General features: G+C 37.0%; 2 protein-coding genes and 1 pseudogene across 3 annotated transcripts; all 3 read right to left on the bottom strand.

Moving 5' to 3' along the window:
• Nucleotides 1-2,663: 2,663 nt before the first annotated feature.
• LOC308640031 (olfactory receptor 1M1-like) lies at nucleotides 2,664-3,647 on the bottom strand (the record flags this gene model as incomplete). The annotated part of the gene is made up of 1 exon (XM_081278439.1): nucleotides 2,664-3,647. The coding sequence occupies one exon, from the start codon at nucleotides 3,645-3,647 to the stop codon at nucleotides 2,664-2,666; it is 984 nt and encodes a 327-aa protein (XP_081134565.1).
• Nucleotides 3,648-12,871: 9,224 nt separating this feature from the next.
• On the bottom strand, nucleotides 12,872-13,843 carry LOC308635334 (general transcription factor IIF subunit 2-like; annotated as a pseudogene). The gene has a single exon. The product of its transcript is annotated as a general transcription factor IIF subunit 2-like (transcript).
• Nucleotides 13,844-18,237: 4,394 nt separating this feature from the next.
• Nucleotides 18,238-19,191, bottom strand: OR1B1 (olfactory receptor family 1 subfamily B member 1; the record flags this gene model as incomplete). The annotated part of the gene is made up of 1 exon (XM_081278441.1): nucleotides 18,238-19,191. The coding sequence occupies one exon, from the start codon at nucleotides 19,189-19,191 to the stop codon at nucleotides 18,238-18,240; it is 954 nt and encodes a 317-aa protein (XP_081134567.1).
• Between the last annotated feature and the right edge of the window lie 5,032 nt (nucleotides 19,192-24,223).

Genomic DNA, 24,223 nt, shown 5'->3' with positions numbered 1-24,223 from the left:
CAATCACAGCAGCAATCAAGAACCCATTCAAGAAGAATTGAGCTTCCATCTTCTGCTGCTTCCTTATTCTTTCAACTTTTATTCCATTCAAGCCATCATCCTATTGGACAGTGCTGCCCATGTTTAGGGAGGGTCTCCATTTCAGTTGGCTTTTCCACATGCCAATCATTCCTAGACACACCCTCATTGACACACCCATAAGCCTCCTAATCTCTTGTATCTATTAATCCAATCAAGTTGACAATTCAAATTAACTATTACAGTGCATATGCCAATATGTTGAAATGTTGAGTCTGTTTTCTTCTAGCAGTTGCAGAGTTTCTGCTCTAATTCCCATGTCTTTGATCTACTTTGAGTTGACTTTTGTGTGGGATGAAAGATTGGAATCTAGTTTCATCCACTACATATGGATAACCTATATTCCCAGAACTTTTTGTTAAAAAAAAAAATTTTCTCCAATATATGTTTTTGGTATCTTTGTTCAGTATCAGATAACTGTAACTATGTGGATCAGTTAAAACTGTAATTATGTGAGTAGCTGTCTTCTCTTAGTCTTCATGTCTGTTTTGGTGCCAATACCATGCATAGCTCTGTAGTATAATTTGAGAGCAAGTATTTTTATGCCTCCAGCATCTTCTTCTTGATCAGTATTGTATTGACTATTCTGGGCCTTTTATTCTTCCAAATGAATTTTAGGACTGATTTTTCTATTTTGTGAAAAATGCCATTGGTATTTTGAATATGTATAAAACTTTTGATAGTATGTCATTTTGAAAATATTAATTCTGTCTATTCAAGAACAAGGGAGATCTATCCATTTTATAAGGTCTTCTTCAATTTTTTTCTTCACTGTTATACAGAAGTTTTTCATGTCTTTGGTTAGAGTAATTCCAAATTATTTTATTTTTTGAGATTATTATGAATGGAATAGTTTTCCCAATTTCTTTTCAGTAGATTGATTATTGGAGTACGGGAAAGCAATTGATTTATGTATGTGTATCTTATATCCCCTTTCTTTGTTCAATTTGTTCATTAGCTCTAGAAGTCTTCAGGTGGAGTTTTTTGGGTCTTATAGATATAGAATGATACTAGCAGCAAGCAGACAATTTGAGCTCCTAGTTTCCTATTTATATCTCTTTAATTTCCTTCTCTTTCCTGATTGTTCTAGCTAGAGTTTCAAGAACCATGTTTAATAGGAGTGATGAGAGAGGACATCCTTGTCTTGTTTTTTGTTTTTAGAGGAAATGTGTTCTATTTTTTTCCATTCAATATGCTGTTGGCCTTGAGTTTGTCATATATAGCCTTTACAATGTTGAGGTAAATTCCTTTTATCCCTCCAATCTGACCTCTACTCAGTAAACTATAAATTACTTAAATTTGTCAGTCATTTCTTTGCTGAAATTTTTTCTTGGGAGTACTATTGCCCTGAGAATACAATTGAAACTTTCCATTATGTCAGAAGATGTCTTATGTACTCTAGATCCTCAATAATTCACAAACCCATATCCTTCCCGGGCTCCCCAGGGTCTTGAATTTTCTCTACTCCTCCAATGCCCTGGCCATGTCCTCTCCAAACACTGAAGTGCCTGTTTTTATAATCTTCTTGTGACAGCTTCTTCTATTAAGAAAATCTTTTAAAGAACATGTAAAAATAGACATCATCATCATTGTAGTTTTCCACAATTTGACCTTCCATCAAAATCCTGACTATAGATTCTGATTCTATTTCTATGAATTTATCCTACAGACACATATGCTATCTTACAAAATGACATTTAATAACATTATTTATTGTAAATAGAAAAAATATTATAAACAACCTATATTGCCATTTTCATTATAATAAACTGATGGTTAATCACATGGTAATGAGGGAATAACTGAATGTATAATTCATCTCAGGTAATAGATCCCATTAACAGTATTCTTAATATAGTGAGATTACAAGTATTGTGAATTTAAAAAGAAAATTTGAATCACATTGAGGAAAGGGGTATCTTAATGTAAACTTTAATTCACCCCAAATAAGTGATGTGTCTCATAGTGAGACATCTTTGCAGCTTTCAAACACAGAAATTTGTGATTAAATTAATCTATTGTAGAATATTGAGAGTACCTATAAGCATTGATCTGATTTTTGTTATTATCATAAGTCAAGAGGTTGTTGAAATTAAATTCAGTGCATGACAAACCATCACTAAAATTATCAAAGTTCTGCAAGCCATGTGATTGTTTTCATTTTGCTTAGTAGCTCTCTGTGTTACATATTATTCCTGAAATATGAGACATTCAGTCTTAGAGAATATTTAGTGCATTTTTCCACATTTTTATTTTTATAGTTGTACATACAGTAGGATTTGTTGTTACATTTTCATAAGTGCACAAAATTTAACATTATAATGTGGTTAATATCATTCCCCAGTATTTCCCATTCCCTTAGGTTTAGTGACTTTTAAGTATCTTCTCATTTACAATCTGATGATATTCTAAATCAGTTAACAGGGACCAGAAAAAAAACCATTTATTCATGAACTCACTTCTTCCATAATTCAACAAGGGGGTAAACAGTGAAGATTATTCCATAGGAAGGTAATTCATATGGTTATTAGGGGTACAACCCCTCTGTCTGAAACATGCTCAGGTTAGATCTTAACTCTTTGGTCTCAGGAGACATGTTTCCATTCTCTATTTGCCTGGGAACCAGGCTGGAAGTTTCCTGAGATCCAGAGTTTCCTAAAAAGTCTTCTCAGAGCTCCTTTAACTTCCTGGTTTCTGAGGCTGTAGATTAGTGGATTTAGCATAGGGGTGACCACTGTGTAGAAGATGGCAACCTGACGATCCTGATCCAAGTCATAGCTGGAGGATGGCCGGAGGTACATGCGGATCACAGAGCCGTACAAGAGCAACACAACCAAAATGTGGGAGCTACAGGTTGACAGAGCTTTGCGCAGGGCAGCAACTGAGTGCATGTGGGCTATGGCAATGCCAATGCGGGCATAGGAACCCAAAATAAAGAAGAAGGGACTGACCACAACAGCTACACCCTCTGTGAATATTAGCATTTCATTGACCACTGGTCGAGTGCAGGAGAGCTGCAGCAGGGGAGTTATGTCACAGAAGAAGTGGGTGACCTGGTTGCCACAGAAGGTTAAGTGTGTGACTAACACACTGTAAAGAAGACTGTTAAGGCTGACAATCACCCAGGAGGTCAACGTTATGCGCAGACAGAGGCGATGGCTGACAATGGCAAAGTATCTTAAGGGGTCACAGATGGCAACACAGCGGTCATATGCCATCGCAGCCAGCAAGTGGCCTTCCATGCTGCCCACAGCCATAAAGAAGAACAGCTGGATCATACAGCAATTGTAGGAAATGATTCGATTCGTGGATAGTGTGTGCACAAGCATCTGAGGAACAGTGATGGTTGTCAGAAATATGTCAATAAAGGAAAGCTGGCTGAGAAGGAAATACATGGGGGTATGAAGTTTGGGATCTAAGCAAGCAACCGTTACTAGAAGGGCATTGCCCATAACTGCAACTAGGTACATGGCAAGGACTATTCCAAAAATAACTGGCTGCATTTCTGGCCTGCTGGACAAGCCCAATAAGACAAATTCAGTCACTTCTGTCCTATTTTTAGTGGCCATAAAATATGGTTTACATCACCTGCAAAGATGGAGGATCAGAGTTGGAAAGGGATGAGAATGATGTCAAGGCTCAACCAGATCTCAAAGTCTCTACCCTTCAATGGGCCATTGCAGTGAAGATCTATCTGGTCCTAACTTTGGATGTCAAGAAACTGAATTTTTTCAGTTGTATGTGATATGGACTTTCACTGGTCATTTATTCATATATGAATATAGGAAAATTATGTCCAATTCATTCTACTGTCTTTCTTATTCCTATCCCTCTCCCTTCCCTTCATTCCCCTTTGTCTAATCCAATATACTTTTATTCTTCCCTCTCCCTCCCTTTCAAGTAGGTATAATATGTCAAAATAGACTCTACTGTTATGTATATCTAAAAATAACAAATAATTTTTAAAAAAAAAGAAACTCAATTTTGTTCTTTCAGCATGGATTTTTCTATTCCCGTAAGTCAACTAAAACTTATCTGTGATGAAAGTAGAAGTGATTAATCACAGACTTTATTAATTATTAATTTTCAATGAAAAATAAAACCTGTCAATGAATGGGATTCTCATGATTCTCATGATTTCCCCATAGGCAAATCAGGAAAGTAAAACAAAGAGAGAAACTTTGATGTTGCTATACAAATAATTTTTATGAAATACTGTATTTTTATATAAATGTAATAAAAATAATTTTAAAATAGTATGGTACAAGTTTGGGAAAATATAAGTGTAGCAATTTAACATAATTTGATAATATTATTTCTTTCAATTTTTGTCAGATTCATCTTTGAGTCTTTCCATAATGGAAATCAATGAACACTTTGTTGAATGTCAAATTAAGTACTTACAATATATTAAATTCTTCTATAATGCAATTATGAAGAACCTCAAAACAACTTGTGCTTTACATGTAGAAATGTGTTAAAGCCAAATATTTGGCACAATATAAAATAATAAGAAACATTTCTGTTTTCTTTGTTAGATGGAGACTGCTTCTTGTTTTGCTAATGATAGATTTTTAGCTGTAACATCACTGAATGAGCTAAACAAACAAATCATGTTTGAATACATAGAGAAGAAAACAACTCAACTAAAAATGGGAAAAGGATCTGAAGATATTTATCCAAGGAACATGTTAAAAATTTATGTTAAACATATAAACCATCTCATCTAGACCACCTCTTCAGAAGTTTCAAGACTGAGAGTAGTCTTACATCATTAAGACATAATAAAGGAGAAATTCCTTGAGATCACAACTGTGAGGTCATCTGATTATACAAATTATTCATTTCTGTGAAAAATCTGAAGCATATTTACCTTTATTCTCCCAGGTTAATCTTGTCAGTCAACTATCATGACTTAACCCCTTTTCAAGAAACAGACACCAAGATGTACTTATAAAACTTCAATAACCTCAGTACTACAGCAAATGCGAGATGAAGTATCCTTTTGCTCTGGTTCAGGACAACAGGAAAGGTCACAGGAAAGAAAACAAATCAAAATGTTAGAACTAAGAAACTACTCGTTAAGTTTTATGATGGTGCCATCTCCATTTTTATATAAATATGCTGGCATAAATCAAGGTCAATAAATTAATAACTATAGTATTTTGAATTTATCTAGACTTTAAATTATCACCATATTAACAACCAAAATAATTAGATCAAGCACACAGGAAAAGGTAATATTAAACCCACTTTGATAGGGTTGGTTTCTTGACATTTTAACTCTTTTATTTTATTTGGAAAAGGGATAGTGCATCTCAGTGTGCTTACAAGTTAGGAGATTACTTCAAATTCTGTATTTCCTTATGGCATTTGCCAGTAAATGGATGGAACTGGAGAGTATCATGCTAAATGAAATAAACCAATCCTGTAAAACAAAAGGCCTAATGTTCTCTTGGATATACAGATGCTGACTCGCAATACTCATGTTGGGGGTTGGGGGGGAGGTAGTTGAAGTTCACTAGATAACACAGGGAGGAGTGGATGGAATGGAGGGAGGATGGGAACAGGAAAGACAGTAGAATGATTCAGACATAACTTTCCTATGTTCATATATGAATACACAATCAGTGTAACTCCACATCATGTACAACCACAAAAATGGGAAGTTATAATCCATGTATGTATGATATGTCAAAATACACTCTACTGTCATATATAAATAAAAAGAACAAATAAAAAAAATCTTTTTTAAATTCTGCATTTCCTAAATGCAAACAAAGGAGGTAGCACTTACAGTTTATAAATAAACTGGTTTTCAAGCATAGAGCCAGAACCAATGATAATAATACACCATTTAAAATGGCCATTTAATTTTTTAATTAAATTTAAAATTTAAAATCTCTTGAGAAATGTAGATAAAATAGCATTCAAAGAGCAAAGAGTTCACAATAAGTAATAATAATAATAAATAAATAAATTAAATGGCCTAAGGCAATGAATTTCATTTCCAATGTAAAAAAATAACTGTGCAAATAAGCTTAAAGTTACTTTTTATGTGTCTGCAGTATAAAATGTAGTTTATAATAAAACCTTAACCCCAAATGCCAGTAACTTTTAAAAAAAATGGGTGGAGGGGAGAAGTTTGTTTTTTTTTTAAATTAGGAAAAAATTTTTTTTTCCTAATCTTCAACACACAATTTAAACATATAGCTGCTGTAACATTTTATCAATTCCTATGTACTAGAGCAACAATAAGCTCTAAATAAACAATGGGTCAAGGATTTACTTTAAAATACATCCTACTTTCCCTTTCCCTTAAATTTCTAAAATATCACATACTTTCCTCAACATCTGCAGCCATCAAGGAATGTTTAGAAAACTTGTTCATGATCTTAATTCCTAATCCCTGGCTCACTGGGCTCAGTGACAGAGATCAAAACCACCAAAAATTATGGCTCACTTGAGGTTAGTTCAATTTTCTCTTTGGGTGAAAAAAAAAACAGGGCTGCATCAACTGGCTCCATGAAGGAGGGACAGAGGAAGTTGGGGAAATGAGGAGATGCTCGTCAACCAGCATCTGTAAGGTCCAGGTAATGGAAGTTCATGCACCAGCAGAAATCTAATTGGTCCCCATGAACAAGTCCTCAAAACAGATCCCACACTCTGGCATCTTTTGTCTGGTCCATCTCCTCCAGTGTCATGAACTCCTTTAGGCACAGGCTGTTCAAGTCGTGATCTTTGAGCTAGCCTACTGTCCTAATCTGTTCAGCTCCAGTCAACTGAGTTGCTAGCTAAGTGCAGGTTAGATGGTAGACTGGACCTGGAATGTTACTGATATGGCATTGGTGCCTCCTGGTCCAGCTCTGTTACCTCACTGAAGCTGGCAGAGAGTCCTAAAGCAGGGAGATTTCATCTGAGGCTGGGATTTGAGGCAGTTCCCCATCTACCAGGGATATGGTGTATGATCTGTGCACTGTGCTGGCAATCTTCTCATTTCCCCAATTTCTGATGATTATTTTAGTTCTTTAATTCCTGGCTTTCATCCACTTTTTCTTTATATATATTTAAGAAACTACCAAATAATGTAATCATGGCCATAAATCTTTCTCAGATTTTTCCTGTCTAAAGTTCTTTTCATTTTACACTTATTTATAATAGCCATTGGTTCTTATTACTTATTCAAGGTTGATGATGAGAAGTCTGCTGCCAGTCTGACTCCTATTCCTTGTCTGGGTTTCCACCTGGTAATTTTTTAGGATTTTTATTCCTCTCATCCCTAAACTTTATAAAGATGCTGCTGCATGTAGGTGTTTTTCATGAATTCTGTGATGCATTTAGGAGACTTTTGAACACGAAGATATGTGCCCCTCTTTGACTCTCAGATCTTTTTTGTACAGTTTCTTTAACTTTCTACCTAGGACTTTTTAAATCTCTGTTTATTAATCTTTAATAAATCTTTTTTTCTTCATGTTTTCTCTTTGTCTTTCTAGCCTATGCCCCAGATTATAGCCATAGTAATCCATCATCAGTATTTCTTTTATACTTACAATCATGTTTCATTCGTATCCATGAGCTCTTTATCATTTGTGTGTTTCCTTACAGAAGTATTCTATTCTTGTTTTGTGGGTGCATTTCTCTGAAAAAAATACATTTTTATGTTATCCTTTGTATCTTGCATGATTGAAATTTATTCTGGAATCAAGTTTTTCTCTTATTCATACTGTACTTCTCTTTGATGCTGCTGATTTTCCATTTTTGGTGCACTGGAGTAGCTTGTTAGGTAGTAAGTGCCGATTCCTCATGGAATTGTATTTGCATATATGAGCCTATATTACGCTCTCCCAGGAATAAGAAAACTTAATACCTTGTGGGGAGTTTATCCTTTTGCTATTTATCCCAAATATAAATGAGAACTTTCCTTTAAGATATAATGGCCAATTTAATTCTTTCTCATTCCAGAGAAGAATCTTCAAGTTTTCTTTGGGATGAAATGCAAGCTACCATGATCTGAGTCTTAGGTTAGGGTAAGAGAGAAGGACATTTGTAGAATGGCTGGCTTAGTTGTATTGTAGTGTTCATTTTGGTTACCACCCCATGTTTCTCACCCTTTCCCCATCCTCCATCTCACTCTTTTCTTGAACTGGCTCCCTCTGGGCCTTGGATTGCTGCCAGGAAGATCAGCCCTCTCCTCCACTGAAATCCATTCCCTGTATTCTAAGCAATTTTTATCTCATTACTACTTTATTTCTGTCTCTTGGAAACTCACTGAAATATCACATCTGCTAATGATTCCCCTTCCTATTATTATTATGAAACTTTCCCTTTGTTGTTATTTTATTGCTATCTCTAGAGAGTTGGAAGAACAAAAATATATAATAAATCCAACACTCCTAGCTCTAAAATTCTAAGATGCCTCATCTCCACAGTAGGAAATGAGTCACAAAAAGGAGTAGATATTCAAGTCTACTAGTAAGGGGCATTTCCCCTGAATAGTGCTGACGACTCTAAAACAGGGTTGCCTTTTGAACTGTCTTTACTTATCTGCAGGCAAGACATTTGCTTTGTCTTTCATCACAAATATGTGCAAACACTAGACTCTAGCTTTCTTTTGCTTCTGTCACATTTTCCTAAACACATCCTACTTTCTTTGTTTGGACTTTGGTTTACCTAAATCTCCTCAGTCATCATATAAGTTCAGACCATCTTTACTTAATGGATCACATCTTTAAGGTAGGAGCTTAAAAGATAATGAAAACTTACTTTTTCCAGTGTCTATACTTTAGCCTTTACTTCTTCCTGTATCCTTTTGTGTCACTGGGTATAGCTCAAACGATCGATATGCTTGTGTGATCCTATGACTCAGTCAAGACAGAGCCATGCTTAGCTGTTGACACGAACATTAGGAATATGATCTATTAGTGCCTTCATGATCTAAACTCTATTTCTAGTATGCTCACAACCTTTGTATCACAAAGGTTGAATCTGAGATGTATAAATAAGTACCTCCTTTTTTTACTGTCTCATAAATAGGTCATCTAAATTCTCAAAAAATAAAAAAATAAATTAGACCCTCTATTATATATTTCTAGCATCTGGGAACCATAAAACATCTTCCTTATGCTATTCTCTTTGGTGTTCTTGGTACTAACATCATGCTATTTTCTACAAAATGAATATGGTATTTTATTTTCTGTACTTTTCCATTTACTACTAGGGCAGGGTGTAACACTAACCTCACCTGTTCTCTGTACCTAATATCATAAACCAAGTTAGAAAGTCTGGCAGAGCTTTCCTCCCTCTTGCCCATTAGGGATGCCTTTTTTATCATTTTCCACAAAAGCCTTCCTGGAGGGTAGCTCATCACAATGAAGCAGACTCACTTAGATGCACTCACTCTGGGACCCTACTAACCCCAGGAGGCTCCAATTGCATTCAGATGAAATACTAATTGGAGTGGGCTGAGCCCTTCCACCTCCCTGTATCAACTGGGTCTGTGACTCATTCTCCTTCCTTGTACCTAGATATTGCCAAGCAAATCCCATGAGACCTCTGTGAACAACTGGGCCTGCAGGGAAGTTCTACCCTACAGGGGACACCATGGCTTTGTATACTATCAACAGCTATGCAAGGAGAAACCCAAGAGAATTCCCATTTCATCATCTCAAGAAGCCATCTCTCCTAACCTATCCTCTCTTAAAATTAATGACTGATTGTTACTTAACTCAGATGAATTAGATGCAAAGCATGAAGATTCGAAAGATTGCAACAGGAATGCGCTGACCGTTGCTATTGTGTCTCCATCCTACTCTCCAAAGACGTTCTCATTTCCTGTGCTCACCTCATCCTTTGGCTATGTTTAATCTGGCCATTTTGTTATTTTACAACTACCATTCTTAGAAGATCTGACTTAGACAATTCTTTGAGAAATAAAATTAACAGCAGGAGATGGAGGACTTATTGAAAAATGTAGGATTATTTGCAAATGGAGAGATCCTTGGTCTATATGACATAATAATGACATATGCCTTATTGATATAGATTATGTGTCATGGAAATAACCTCAAAATGAAAACAGTGGTATTTTTTCCCACCATTTGCCTGCATGAGAGAAAAGTAATCATCAGCTAGAAAGCCAAATAACTGGTTGATAAGGATGATCAAATTCCAGTGGAAATAAAAAGATTTAACCAATATTCTCCCCACCCCAACCCAAAATGAATTGTACTTATCAAAAGCCATGGAGTGACATTTGTTGTTTTTGTTTGCAGAGGATTTACTTGAGTTTCTGGTAGCACTTTTATTACTTTAGGGAATAAAGTATTACAGTGACTAAATCATAATGTCACTGTCCAACGCCCCCCGCCCCAGAATTCCAGGGAGGCAATGGAGAGATTGAAAAGCCCTGGATGTGGTTCATCTTCACTAGTCTCACTCTGAGCAGATCATCCTGGAGTTTCAACTGTTTCTGAAACAGGATAAACTTGCCTCCTCCCCCCTCTGAATTAAGAACAATATTTTCATGCTAAGAAGAAAAGCTGAAGAGGTACAATCCCCCACTCATTAGAGCGCCAAAGAGGTGAAGAACAGAGATTGCCCCCTGCCCTGGCCTGTCTAGCACAGGCTAACTACATCCCCTAAGTGTAATTCCTGCCTGTTGGCCCATTTTGTCCCTCCTCAGGCCAACTAAATCTATATATGTATATGCCTGGTTTTTGTTTTCATAAATTATAGCTGTTTCTGTGGGACCAGAAAAGAGAAGATAGCTGCTTCTCCCAGTTTGATCAACTGCATAAAGTTCCCTTTTCCTTTTTTCCATCTTTTGTTTATTTCTTATGCAGATAGGCAGGCAGCCAAATCCAGTCATCTGGGATTGAGATAGGGTCCCTTGTCAAGGGGACCAGTTACAATTCTTCTTCCTCACACCCTCTCCACACCCCTGCCCATCTAACAAGGATTTAAGATTCTTCACTTTTGCATGCAAATGTTTGCAGGGTTGCTACAAACAGGATTAAAGATTCAGCATCTCTACCTCCATTTTGCATCTATCTCCTTTGTTCCAAGTCACCTTGGATTCCAGGAACAAGGTCTGATCCAATAAACATCTTGTGATGAATTAAAGTAACTTCCAGAGCAGTAACTTTCGTATCAGGGAAAAGGCCCTGGCTGACAAATCCTGAGATAATGATGGACAGACCACACCTGATCAAGATCACCTGCTTTGGCTGCTGTGAAAAGCCCCCAGCTATACAGACCCCCAAACTCTTCGCCTCAGTTCCCTTTCCATAAAACCTCAGGGTCATTTAACCCTTGAAGGCATGTCAAGGACACGGATCCCCTTGTCTTTCCAGTGTCACCTGCTGATTAAAGTTCCTCTTATGCTGTTCACCACTATCTTTTTGTTGTTGTTGACCTAATTAGTTATACATGACAGCAGAATGCATTTTCACACATCATACAAAAATGGAGCATAACTTCTCATTCTTCTGGTTGTACATGATGTAGAATCACACCAGTCTCACCATTGCCTTTTCTGTTTGTTTTTTGGGGTGAGTGGCCAGACCTGATTTGTTAGATGCCTAGAATCAGGCTTCTGGCCTAGAACTCTGTTAACACCGACACCTATGACTTGATTTTTATTTCAGCTTTAATAAATAGACCTAGATATTAGAGAGAAATAGCTGCTAATTTCACCAAAAAATGGGCCCTATCCAGATATTATGTGTCCTGCTCATGGAACAACACAGAACCACCCTTGACATGTCTCCCTCAAACATGGATCTCATCTGACTTCCAACTTGGAAAATATCAAGTGCAGAGAAATATGTTAAACTACAATGTGGTGACAAAACCAGACAAATTCTGACTGTAGGAAATTCTACAGGAAAATGACCCAGTTTCTTCCACAAATTGTAAAGGACAAAAAGGGAAAGGAGATAAAAGAAAAAAGAGAGAGAAAAAGACAGAATACACTAAAGAACTAATCACACTGTGGGAACCTTATTGGAATCGTGTTTTTTAAACTATAAAAACTTTTTAATTGTATTTTAATGAGAAAATTGAGTATTTCAACACTGACTGGGCCTTTAGTGATATTAAGAAATTGTTAAAATTTTTGTTACGATAATAGCATTGAGGTTGTATTTTTAAAAGTCTCTATCTTTAGGAATTGGTTTTAAATATATATGTGTGTATATATAACACATTAATATGTTTATTATGGATAAAATCATAAAACATGATATTTAGTTGAAAACATTAGGAAAAGGGGTGGGTTGAGGTAGGGAATGATACAATATTGGCAATGAGTTGATTAAGAAACTGGGTGATGATTTTTTTTTGAAATGTTCTTTTATTAATGAAATATGATCATCTTTTTTTTAAAAGCAACTTGATTTTTTACAAATTTCAGGAAAAGAAAGTTTGGCTTTTTATTCCTTTTAATGATTCCTGTAGTTGGCCTTTTTTTTTTCCCTTACTATATCATTTACCTTGGATCCGTGCTCCTCAGAGAGGTAACAAAGACAGAGTCTTCGCTCAGCAAACATTTCCTGATCTTAACATTTTAAAAGTTAATACTTAAAATGAAAAACCCTTTTAATCTCTAACCCCTATCCCCAATATGAACTTACAAGTTTAATACAAGTTAAGTCTATTAATAAACTTGTCCTTTCTCAAAAACACTTAAGAAACTTTATGGAATTATAGAGTTAAAAATTTTACTGAAAGAAACTAAAGGACCAGTCGTTTTACTCCTCAAGCTTCCCGGTGTCAGTGCTGGGTAGCATCACCCTCAGGCTTTTCTGTCTGCCTGCTGGCTTAAGGCCTCTCGATCGCTCTTCTCTTCTCCATGATAATGCCTGTACTCTGGCTTCAGCTCCCATGTGTTTTTGTGGATCCCTTTTACATTCTGAATTCCATTTTCTTTCAAGATGTCCTTTAGGTATCCCATGGGTGGTTTTGTGATGTCCACCAAGTCCTTAAGATTATAATACTGATGTTTCTCAAAGACTGAAAACAGCATGACTAGTATATGTTGCTTATCATGTACTAGCTCACTTTCCATCTTCTTTTTCCTTTCATATTCAATATTATATTGACAATAGCAACAGATTTGTCATTCGTTGTTACAACTTTCTCCAGTTGTTGTGATAACCTTACAGGTTTGGAAGATTCTTCTATCTGCAGTCTCTTTAATCCCATATAGTTTCACTGGCAGCAGGTTGACATTCAGCTCTTTGTACCTCTGTTCCTGCCAATGAGTTTATCTGGTGAGCCTTCAATAAATACTGTTAATGTCTGTCCTCCAGCATTTTGCAAGACAAATGGTGTTCTCCAGGAGCATTGACTGAAGCTGTTTTCTGCCAACATCATGAATATTTGCAAGATCCTCATTCAAAGTAAATAACACCTCAGTCCTTCCTTGATTCTTGGCAATCCGCAATTTCCCAACTTCACCTCTTCCAGGGGCTTTAGAACATTGCAGTGACAAATATTTAGGAACCTTGACCAGCCACAATCTGGTGTTGTGCTTGACACTTGTTAGGTCAAGTTCCCAGTACTCTACCAGGGGTCTACGGAGACGGAGGGCTGTGGGCGAGTGTGCAAAGGGTGAAAGGTGGTAGAAGGCTGACAGAAGCCAGAGTCGCTCACTTGCCAGGATACCAGGAACCCAGGGCTGGGGGATGATTATTATTCTTTTATGGAATTTTTTTACCAGAACTATTCCTTTATTAAAAAACCAAAATCCATAATAATATGGCATATATAAAGCATCCAAAATGTGTCTTACATACGTAGGATTTTCATAAGGACAATTGTAACAGGACCTTGCTACTCAATTTGTGGCCTACTGGTTAGCAGTATTGGTGTCAAGTGAAAACTGATAGAAATACAACTTCCCATAAAGTTTGAGAAGCATGATACAAGACACTAAAAAAAAAAACCTATAAGTAAATAGCAGAAAGATCAGTAGGATAGAGGGAAGGGAACTCCTCAGGGAGGGAGGAGGAGAGGACAAAGGGAAGTCCTGGGGCCTGAATTAGAGCAACTTATATTCCAAGCTTTTATAATTATGTCAAAATGAATCCTAATGTTATATTTAACTAAAAAGAACCAATTAAAAATACAATCAAGGGGCTGGGGAAGTGGCTCAAGCGGTAGCGCGCTCGCCTGGCATGCGTGCGGCCCGGGTTCGGTCCTCAGCACCACATACCAACAAAGATGTTGTGTCCGCCGAGAACTAAAAAAAAAATAAATATTAAAAATTCTCTCTCTCTCTCTCTCTCTCTCTCTCTCTCTCTCTAAAAAAAAAAAAATAAATAAATAAATAAAAAATAAAAATACAATCAAAGTTTGCCAAAAAAGGTAAAGTATAATTGCTAACTTAAAAATGAAATATCAAGGGCTGAGGTTGTGGTTCAGTGGTAGATCACTTGCCTGCAGGTATGGGGTACTGGGTTTGATCCTCAGAACCACATAAAAATAAATTTAAAAAATAAAGATGTTGTGTCCATTTACAACTAAAAAAAATTTTAAATAAAATATCAAGCATCAGCAGAAGAACAGAAGAAGCAATACAATAGAAGAGGACAGAGAAGATAATTCAGGGTACAGGGGCAGGATTTTAGGAAAAGTGTACAATTTGGGGGAAATAAAAAACATAACTTGTTCTCAGTGTTGTACCAATGTTGAATTGTCCAGCAAAAAAGAATCTAGCTGTCAGTGAGCACTTATAAATATCTCCACCTGTTATGTTTATCAGCTGTAAGAAGTAATTCAGAAGTATGTTACATAACCTATTCTATCTTCAAGCACTCTACTCTAATTTCAGAAATGATGCCAATGTACTTGAAAAAAATAGACCATAATAATGGCAACTTTTCTTTACCACTTAACAGTTTACAGAGCACAATCACATATAAGATGTTAGATGAAAAGGTAGTTCCGGTTTTCCTAATATCTGAGAAAACCAAGGCTCATAGATTACACAGACTCAAATAAAATGGTGCAGTTAAAAAAAAAAGTGATACAGTAAGAAAGTGATGGGATTAAGAGCTCATCAAAAGCCTGATGACTCCAAGTCCGATGCACACGGGCTGCTCAAGTGCAGATTGATAGTGTGCTCTGTAGGGTTAACACCATGAACTATGGAGCAGATGGGTAGCAGGGAGGCCCAGTAGTCATTTGTATAGGATATGAGCAAGACAGAGACTTGGAGTACAGTTCCGTTTGGGGAGGCAATATAGCAGCTGCATGAACAGAAGATTTACAGACTCACTGCAAAGGTTTGGCCAAGCAAGTCACTTATCCTCTCTATGCCTCATGAGGATAATAATAGCATATCATAAGGTTCTTGGAAAGAGTGAGTTGATATGTGGAAAGAACCTTAAATGGTGTCTGACACGTAGTAAGCACTATGTAAGTTAGCTACTATGCAAATGCAAAAGGTTTTAGGAGGAGTTTGATAAGTTTCAAAACACATAAAATTAAGACCAATGGTCTCAATTGTAGCTATCTGGGGGGATGTTTTAAAGTTGCTTGTGCCTAAGTTTCACCTCATAATAATTGAGTCCAAATCTCTAGAATCAGGACACAGACAACAGAATTTTTAAAAACTCCACAGGTGATTCTGATGCACAGTAAAGGCTGAAAAGCACTGATATATATAGATAGGAAGAATTGGGGTTGACTTATTGGAACTTTACATATCAGTGATGGTAGTGGAAATAAATTGAGCTTATGGGAATGAACCTATAGTGAGGATTTAATTTCCTATATTGTCATTGTACAGTAATAGTACTCTGGAAGACTTGAAAAGAGAAGTGATATTTTAGGAGAGAACAAATTCTACTTTTACAACATTGGTGGGATTGTGAATTAGTACAACCACTATGGAAATCAGTATGGAGGTTCCTCAAAAGGCTAGAGGCATCGAACCACTATATGACCCAGCTATACCACTCCTCAGCATTTGTCTTGAGGAGTTAAAGTTATCATACAACTGTGATACATGCATATCTATGTTTATAGCAGCACAATCCATCATATGTCATGATATGTTCAACTGTAGAACCAGCCCAGATGAAAGGATAAATAAAATGTGGTATATATACACAATGGAGTTTTATTCTGCCTTAAAGAAATATTAGATTGTCATTTTCAGAAAAAAATGGATGGAACTAGAGACAATTATATTAAGTGAAATAAGTCAAACTCAGGTTAAGGGTCATATGTCTTCTCTCATATGCAGAAGCTAGAGAGGAAAAAGGACAAGAAAGTTGGAGGGAACAAGGTTCTCATCAAAAGGAGACAAGAAAAGGAAAGGGATCAAGGGATAGAAAATAGGGAGGGAGGGGGAGTGATTGGGAGTGATATCAGCCAAATTACATTTTTATATTGTGTATCATGTGCATGTATGAGTATGTAACAATGAATCCCATCAGTATGTACAACTATAATGCAACATTAAAAGATGTGGAATAAAAGAGCAGACAAGTTCTGTGACAGAATAAGACAAGCACTGGCAATGTGGTGAAGACTCAGCGTAGGAGAAGAAATGTCAGTCAGGGATACAGTAAAGGTCTACATCTTTGAAGTCAGAGGACATGAGTAGTGCAATATCATGGGAGCTAGGCCTGTAGCCAAAGGGATTGTTCCTAAAAAATTATTAGACATACAATGCAGAATAAGGTTTGAGATAAGACCACTGGACTTTACAAGAGGTTGAAGAATGATGGGAGGTGTTAAGAAGATGGTATGGTAGGATCAAGGGAGTGTAGGGATTGAACCTGAGTGGAGAGATCTTTGGCTTGAGGCAGTGCCTTGGTATGGGGATCTGGAACCTACAGAGGAATAGAAATGGATGTTGGACAACTCTGAAGCAGGGAAGCAAAAAAGACCAGATCTTGGCTGGCTCAATGATGCTGAAGGTGTCCCAAGTACACTTGGTGATTCTCAAGGTGACTTCTAGAGTTCTCAAAAACTTGGCATTCATAGATATCCTGAAAATCCTCAGCAAAAGAAATTCTTGATTATAATGTGTTTGAGTGACACTGTCACTCTCTGTCTCATATGGGGTGAAGGACTAAAATCAATACATAAAGTTGAAACTAAGTAGCATCAAGGTTACTTTTTTTTTTTTTTTGGTACTGAAGATTTAACCCAGGAATGCTTTACACTGATCTATATCCTCGACCTTTCATATATATATATATTTTTTTTTTTTTGAGACAGTGTCTCACTAAGTTGCTTCAGGCCTCCCTAAATTGCTGAAGCTGGCCTTGAACTGGCAATCCACCTGTCTCAGCCTCCTGAGCTGCTGGGATTACAGGTGTGCACCACCACATCTGGCTCAAAGTTACCATTTTAATCTATTAAGAGAGAACAAAACGGAGGCCAAGGTTCCACCCACCAAAAGCCTAAACAAAGCCATTTTTTTTCATTGTTAAAAGAGTTCCTCAATCCTTCTTTAATGCAACAAAGTCATTGACTTTAAATTTTAGTTTTTACTTATAAAATGAATACTGAAAATAATTCAAAATATGTAAAATAGAATTCAAATTCATCAGAGTGTGAAACTCACACTATGAGACAGACCCACAGAAATTGGGGCTGACATATGGAATCGAAGATCTTGACTATCATCTCATGCTTACTGCTGGATCTACTTGTTTTGAATGGAATAAGTAGTGAACTTGCCAGCCCTGTGTGTCTAAGTTGCTGTCTTTCACTTGCTCTCTGATATGCACCAAGCTGATCCCACAAGAAAGCCCACCACAGTAAACTGTCACTCTAACCAACTTCTCTGTCCTTGTTTTAGTTGATAATTCCACAATCCTATCCTCATATTACTTCAGAACTCTAGAATTAAATCTAACAAGACCTACTGGCTTATTTATATCCACTTTGATAACTGAAGGTGAATGGCCTGATGGAGGATCCCAGAGACATGCAGATAAAGGCATGCAGATAAACATCCTGATCACATGTGTGTATCAATGTGACACATTTGCAGCTCCATCAGAGCACAGCACAGACAAGGGCCAAATCTGGTCAAGTCATCTAGGCCAATCCTCCTCCTGATCTCCCCAAACCAATCATGATAAAATTCCGCCCATACCTTTCCTCACCTTCCCACTACAGCCCACAGCAGGCTGGTCAGGAGTCCACTCTCCCCTGTCTGTGCAACCTGCAGAGTGCACCCTTGACATCCTTATTGCGAAGGCTATAAACAAACGGGTTGGCCAAAGGTGTAATGGCAGTGTACATTACTGCAGCCTCCATATCCTGGTCCCGAGAGTTCTGGGAGGGAGGCTGGAAGTAGACCCAAATGATGGTGCCATAGAGGAAGCCAACCATGGTGAGGTGGGATCCACAGGTGGACACTGCTCGGCGGCGACCAGCTGCTGAAGGCAAACGTAAGATGGTGGCCCCAATTCGGACATAGGAGAGTACAATCAGGGCACAGGGGCCCAGCATTAGGAAGCCACCCTCCAAGAATATGGCCAGCTCATTGGAATGTATGTCTGAGCAAGAGGCTCTCAGAAGTGGTCGGTGGTCACAAAAGAAATGGGGAATGTGAACATGCCCCCCGGCATCTGCAGTCCAAGACAGGGGCAGGAGGAGACCCACATGTAGCATAGTATGCACTATGGACACCGCCCAGCTCAAGGCCAGTAGGCAGGCACAGCGCTGGCGATTCATCACCAAAGCATAGTGCAGAGGGTCGCAGATGGCCACGTAGCGGTCTAGAGCCATGACAGCAATGACAAGTGTATCTGTGACTCCAAACGCATAGAAGAAAAAGAACTGAGCCAAGCAGCGGGCAGCAGGAATGGCTGGGTAATCAGAGGCCAGATGGACCAACAACTGGGGCAGGGTGACTGTGGAAAGCCCCAAGTCTATTATGGAGAGGCCACGAAGTAGATAATACATAGGTGAGTGGAGCCGGGAGTCCCGGGAGATGAGCAGTACCAGAGTCACATTCCCCAATATGGTGGTCAGGTAAATAGCCAGGAAGAGGAGAAAGAGGAGACTGTGAGGGATACTCGATCTTGAGAACCCAAGGAGCAAGAAGACTGGAGAATGTGAAGCATTAGGAGGACAGCTCATGATGAGTGTTGAGGAGCTCTCCTGGAAGAAATTTAAGTCGAAAAGCAATAGGTCAGAGATTAGGGATCATAACATGTGCACATAATAGTTATGTTATTCAAGGTCCTTAAAGACCTAGATTCAACTCTACGTTTCTTTCTCTAGGTCACTCCCTTAATTTATTACAGCAGTTTCTCCAGTATTTCTTCCTTTTATTCACTGCAGAGACAAGCTTCAAGAAATAATTACCTATCCACTGTCTTCAGCTCCTCATCTTCCATTCACACCTGATCCTACAGCCATCCTGATTTATTCTCTTTGAACCTGTCCAGAGCATAATGTACCATTAAAACCCAGAACATGTAAAGAAATGGTTATTTAAAAGTAGTTGACTTCTATGGTGAAATTGCCTTAGATTGTCATAAAATTGTTTTTCTGCTTTATTCCTTATGTTGGCAAATAGTACCATCATTACCATCTGCCTGATGCACAAACAAGAACCTTAAGGAACCCTCCCTCGTCTCCCCACATCCAGTCACTCCTTGCCATCTATGTTTTTCCTTATATCCAACCTTTATTCTTTGTTCCTAAAACTATTTAAGCTTTGGCATCTCTGACCAATACTAATTTCCACGACCTCATTACTACTGTCTCCACTCGTCTCCCCCAATAGGTATTCACACTGATGCCCTGGTGAGACTTTTGATGTGGGACTTCACATTTAACTAGTAGGGGACTTGAGATTCAAATCCAAACTGTTGATCTGTCTTTATGGAATTTTCATTATTAGTACTTAACTAATAATGTATAATATATATTATATAATATATATAACTAATAATAATAATATATATATAATTTAATAATAGTTACTTAACTATCCAGGCTAATATTAAGTCATGTGCTCAAAATTAACGTGTCAAGTTCCCATACCCTTCCCTGCACATGCTTACATTATTTTGAGAATTTCAGCCTCTGAAGAGTTACTAAACAGTAGAAACACCCACACACATATTCAACAATGATAGACATTTAAAGAAAACATAATAATCATCCTTTCAAATTCATAACTGAAAGAACTTTCGAGAATGTAAGGGAAATTTAGGGGCCTATAATCAAAGAAGGATATAAAAATAATATCTAAACTTCATGGTGGTAGAGCTGGTGCTGACATCAGGTAGTTGGGAGAGGACACATTATCAGTCTTCAGAGTCCAAAGCTTGAGTATAAAATCCATGTAGTATAGGAGAGGAGGGCTTAGTCCTGTGTGAGGGAGGGTAGAGACCACCACATAACTGAAAACATTCAAAGCTAAGCTTTCAGGGAAAGAGTATACACAAACAGTAATAGGTACAGATACATAGAGATTATATGGATTTCTTTGGGCTAAGAAAGAAGGAATGGAGGGCTGAGGTTGTGGCTCAGTGGTACAGTGCCCACCGAGCACATGGAAGACACTGGTTTCAATCCTCAGCACCACATAGAAAGAAAGAAAGAACTTGAAAAAATATTTTAAAAAGAAAAGAAAGAAGAAATGGAAACCCAGATCTCTCAGTATGCACTATTTGGAGGAAAAATTACCTCCCAAAGGTAATTATGGGTTTTTACCATATGCAGAGTGATAGTGCTAATTTTCAAATCAAATAAACCCTCAAATAGAAAATTAACATTAAAAAATATGCTTAAATGGGTAAAAACATTGGGGTACCTTATAGAAGCAAACATAAAATTTTTCCTCAGGGACTTACAGATTCCAATCCACAGAAGTCCATAAGTAAAAATCTATTAAAGATAAGCTCATGATTCAAAATTACAAAAGACACATGAAATCTACTAATCATGACAATAATCAGCAATCAACAAACAATAGCATTAACCCCCTCCAACATCATAAAATTAACCAATCTGTTAGGAATTATAAATTATATTTAAAGTGCTTATTGTCCAAAAGAAGAAATAAACATAATAATAATGAAGACATTATAAAGATAAATGAAACCTATTTGAAAAAAGAATTACTAGAAAATAAAAATATTCATATTCAGAAGAAAGATGTAAAACAAAGGAGGGTGACATGAAGACAGTACAAATTAACCAAGGTGTGAAAAGAGGATTAAGAATTACAGAGAGAAAAGGAAAGGACTCATATACATCAAAACAACGTGACTTTTCCTGTATACATACATGAATATGCCACAGTGAAGCTCAACACCAGGTACATCCACAAAACTGAGATCCTAATCAGAATAAGATATATTCCATAGTTATATAAATATATCAAAATAGAGTGTACTGTCATGTATTACTAAAAAGAAAAAATATAAATAAATAAATAAATAAATAAATAAATAAATAAATAAGGGGCTGGTGTTGTAGCTCAGTGGTAGAGCACTTGCCTCGCAGGTGTGAGGCCCTGGGTTTGATCCTCAGCACCACATAAAAATAAATATAAATAAATAAATAAATGAAGATGCTGTGTCCATCTACAACTAAAAAAGATAAATAAAATAATAAGTAAATTAGGCTGGGGCTGGGGCTCAGAGGTAAAGCACTTGCCTAGCATGTGTGAGGCCCTCCCTGGGTTCAATCCTCAGTACCACGAAAAAAATAAAATAAAGATATTGTGTCCATCTATAACTAAAAAATAAATAAAAATTAAAAGAAAAAAGTTTTTAAAAATAATAAGTAAATAAATAAATAACTAGTATTCACATGCAAAAGAATGAAAGTAAAAATTAAATTTACACCATACATAAAAATCAATGCAAATGGTTTAAAGACTTAAACATAAGAACAGAAACCATAAAACTCTAGGGAAAAAATAGGGGGAAAAACTCCTTGACATTGGTCTTGGCAAAATCCTTCAAAAGACAAATAAACAACTGGGACATCAAAAGTTTCTGTATAACAAAGAAAACAGAAAATAGAATGCATAGATGGCCTAAAGATTTAGAGAAAATGTTTATGAACTATACAACTAATAAAATTTAGTATCCAAAACGAATAAGGAGCTCACCTTTGACAGAAAAAAAAATCTGATTTTAAAAAATGGGCAAAGGATCTGAACATCCACAAATGGCCAACAGGTATATTAAAAGGTGCTCAAAATCACTACTCATCAGAGAAACACCAATCAAAATATCTGCACTCACCTGTTCACTGCAGCATGCTTTATAATTGCCAAGAAAGGAAAACTCAAGCGTCTTTATCTCAACTAATTTTTTAAATGCAGCAAATTGTTTCCATACCCTGGCAGGAGTCTATACTGAGTCCCTTCCACAGCGTCCTTTAAGAACTTGAGTAATAATTTGCAGCACATTTTTAGTTTCCAAATGTATTTTCTTAAACTGTCTTTTTATTATTGATCCCTAATTTAATAGCAATCTAAGCAGAGAATTTAACCTCTATGAGATTAGTGCTTTGAAGCTTTTGGAAATTCACAATGTCACCTGATATATAGCTAAATGGACCTGTGACAGGCAAGGAGAGCCCTGAAAACTAACAATTTGTAGAAATATAAACAGGGTTGGCATTCCTTATGAAGGATAAACTATTTAGTTAAATATTGTGCTACAACTATAGGTACATGTCTTAACTTGTCATTTACATACACCACTTGAAAATAGACACATGCTTTCATAAGTGTAAGTCTCCACAACACAGCTGAAAAAGACCATTTGAAAAATTATGGAAAAGTATAACCAATATGAATTTTTTTAACATGCAGAATTATTGTGGTGTTTTTTGTTGTTTGTTTGGTTTAGGGATTTTGTGCCAGGGATTGAACCCAGGGGCACTTTACCATCAAGCTATATCCCCAGACATTTTTATTATTTTATTTTGAGACAAGGTCTTGCTAAGTTGCTGAGGCTGGTTTTGAATTTGTGATCCTCCTGCCTCAGCCTCCTGAGCCACTGGGATTACAGGTGTGCATCACCACACCTGGCTTCTATTATTTTTTTATTTAAAAAAGACATATTGGGCTGGGGATGTGGCTCAAGCGGTAACGCACTCGCCTGGCATGCCCAGGGCGCTGAGTTCGTTCCTCTGCACCACATAAAAATAAAGATGCTGTGTCCACCAAAAACTGAAAAATAAATATTAAAAAAAACTCTCTTCTCTCTCTCTCTCTCTCTCTCTCTCTCTCTCTCTCTCAAAAAGACATATATAATAAAATCTAAAAACATGCATGAGAATAATCACTATTTAGTGTAGTAGGTACCTTTGGGGAAGGACGAAAGACAGAACCAAGGTTGAAATAGCAGCTTGAGTTTTAATTGTATCTGTATTGAAACCAGAAATGGCAAAACACAAATTTTGTTAAAGTTGGGGTTTTGACTTATGTAGCTCATTGTCTTTCTACACATTGTTCTATATTTTGAAGCTTTTCCTATGAAGATATAAAAAGTAAAGTTAAGGAAAGACACTTAGACATAAGAACTTTTATTTTCTAATGGTTCTTTTTATTTATTCCTTCTAAGCACACCTTTCCATCCCAAAATAACATGAACCTCAGTTAATTAAATCACATACTAAGTACATCATGGAAAATCCAGAATTAGGTAACATCTATCTTTGAACTAGTGGAATCAGAGATTTACCTCCAAAGCAATTTTCTAACATATTATAGAAAGCAAAAAGAGGTCCCAATACATGTGGACCACCACCGTGGAACCTGTGCACTGTGCCATGATGCTACCCTAGGTTGTCCTTCCCTAAATCCAGGCATGTCCCACATTTCTGATTACCATTTCCATTCCCCTGTCTTGCTGTAATAAGCTCTAGAGTGAGCTTATGATGGCAGCTCTTACTTCAGCCTGATTTCAGGAATGCAGAGTCAGAAAGAACGTTTTCATAGGACTCTGGAACAGAAGAGAGAAATCTTCTACAAAACTAGAAGAGAGAGGGCTGGAGATGTAGCCCAATGGCAAAGCGCTTGTGTTGCAGGTACCAAGCCCTGAGTTCCATCCTCAGTACTGCAAAAACAGCAATATATAAATAAAACCAAGACTAGAGGAGATGGAGGTGGAGCACTCGTCACTGCCTGTGTCTC

This window comes from Spermophilus citellus (genome assembly GCF_964194105.1).
Source record: "Spermophilus citellus genome assembly, chromosome: 2".
Lineage (NCBI taxonomy): Eukaryota > Metazoa > Chordata > Mammalia > Rodentia > Sciuridae > Spermophilus > Spermophilus citellus.
Note: the sequence above shows the minus strand (reverse complement) of the source record. Positions and strands in the feature narration are given on the sequence as shown.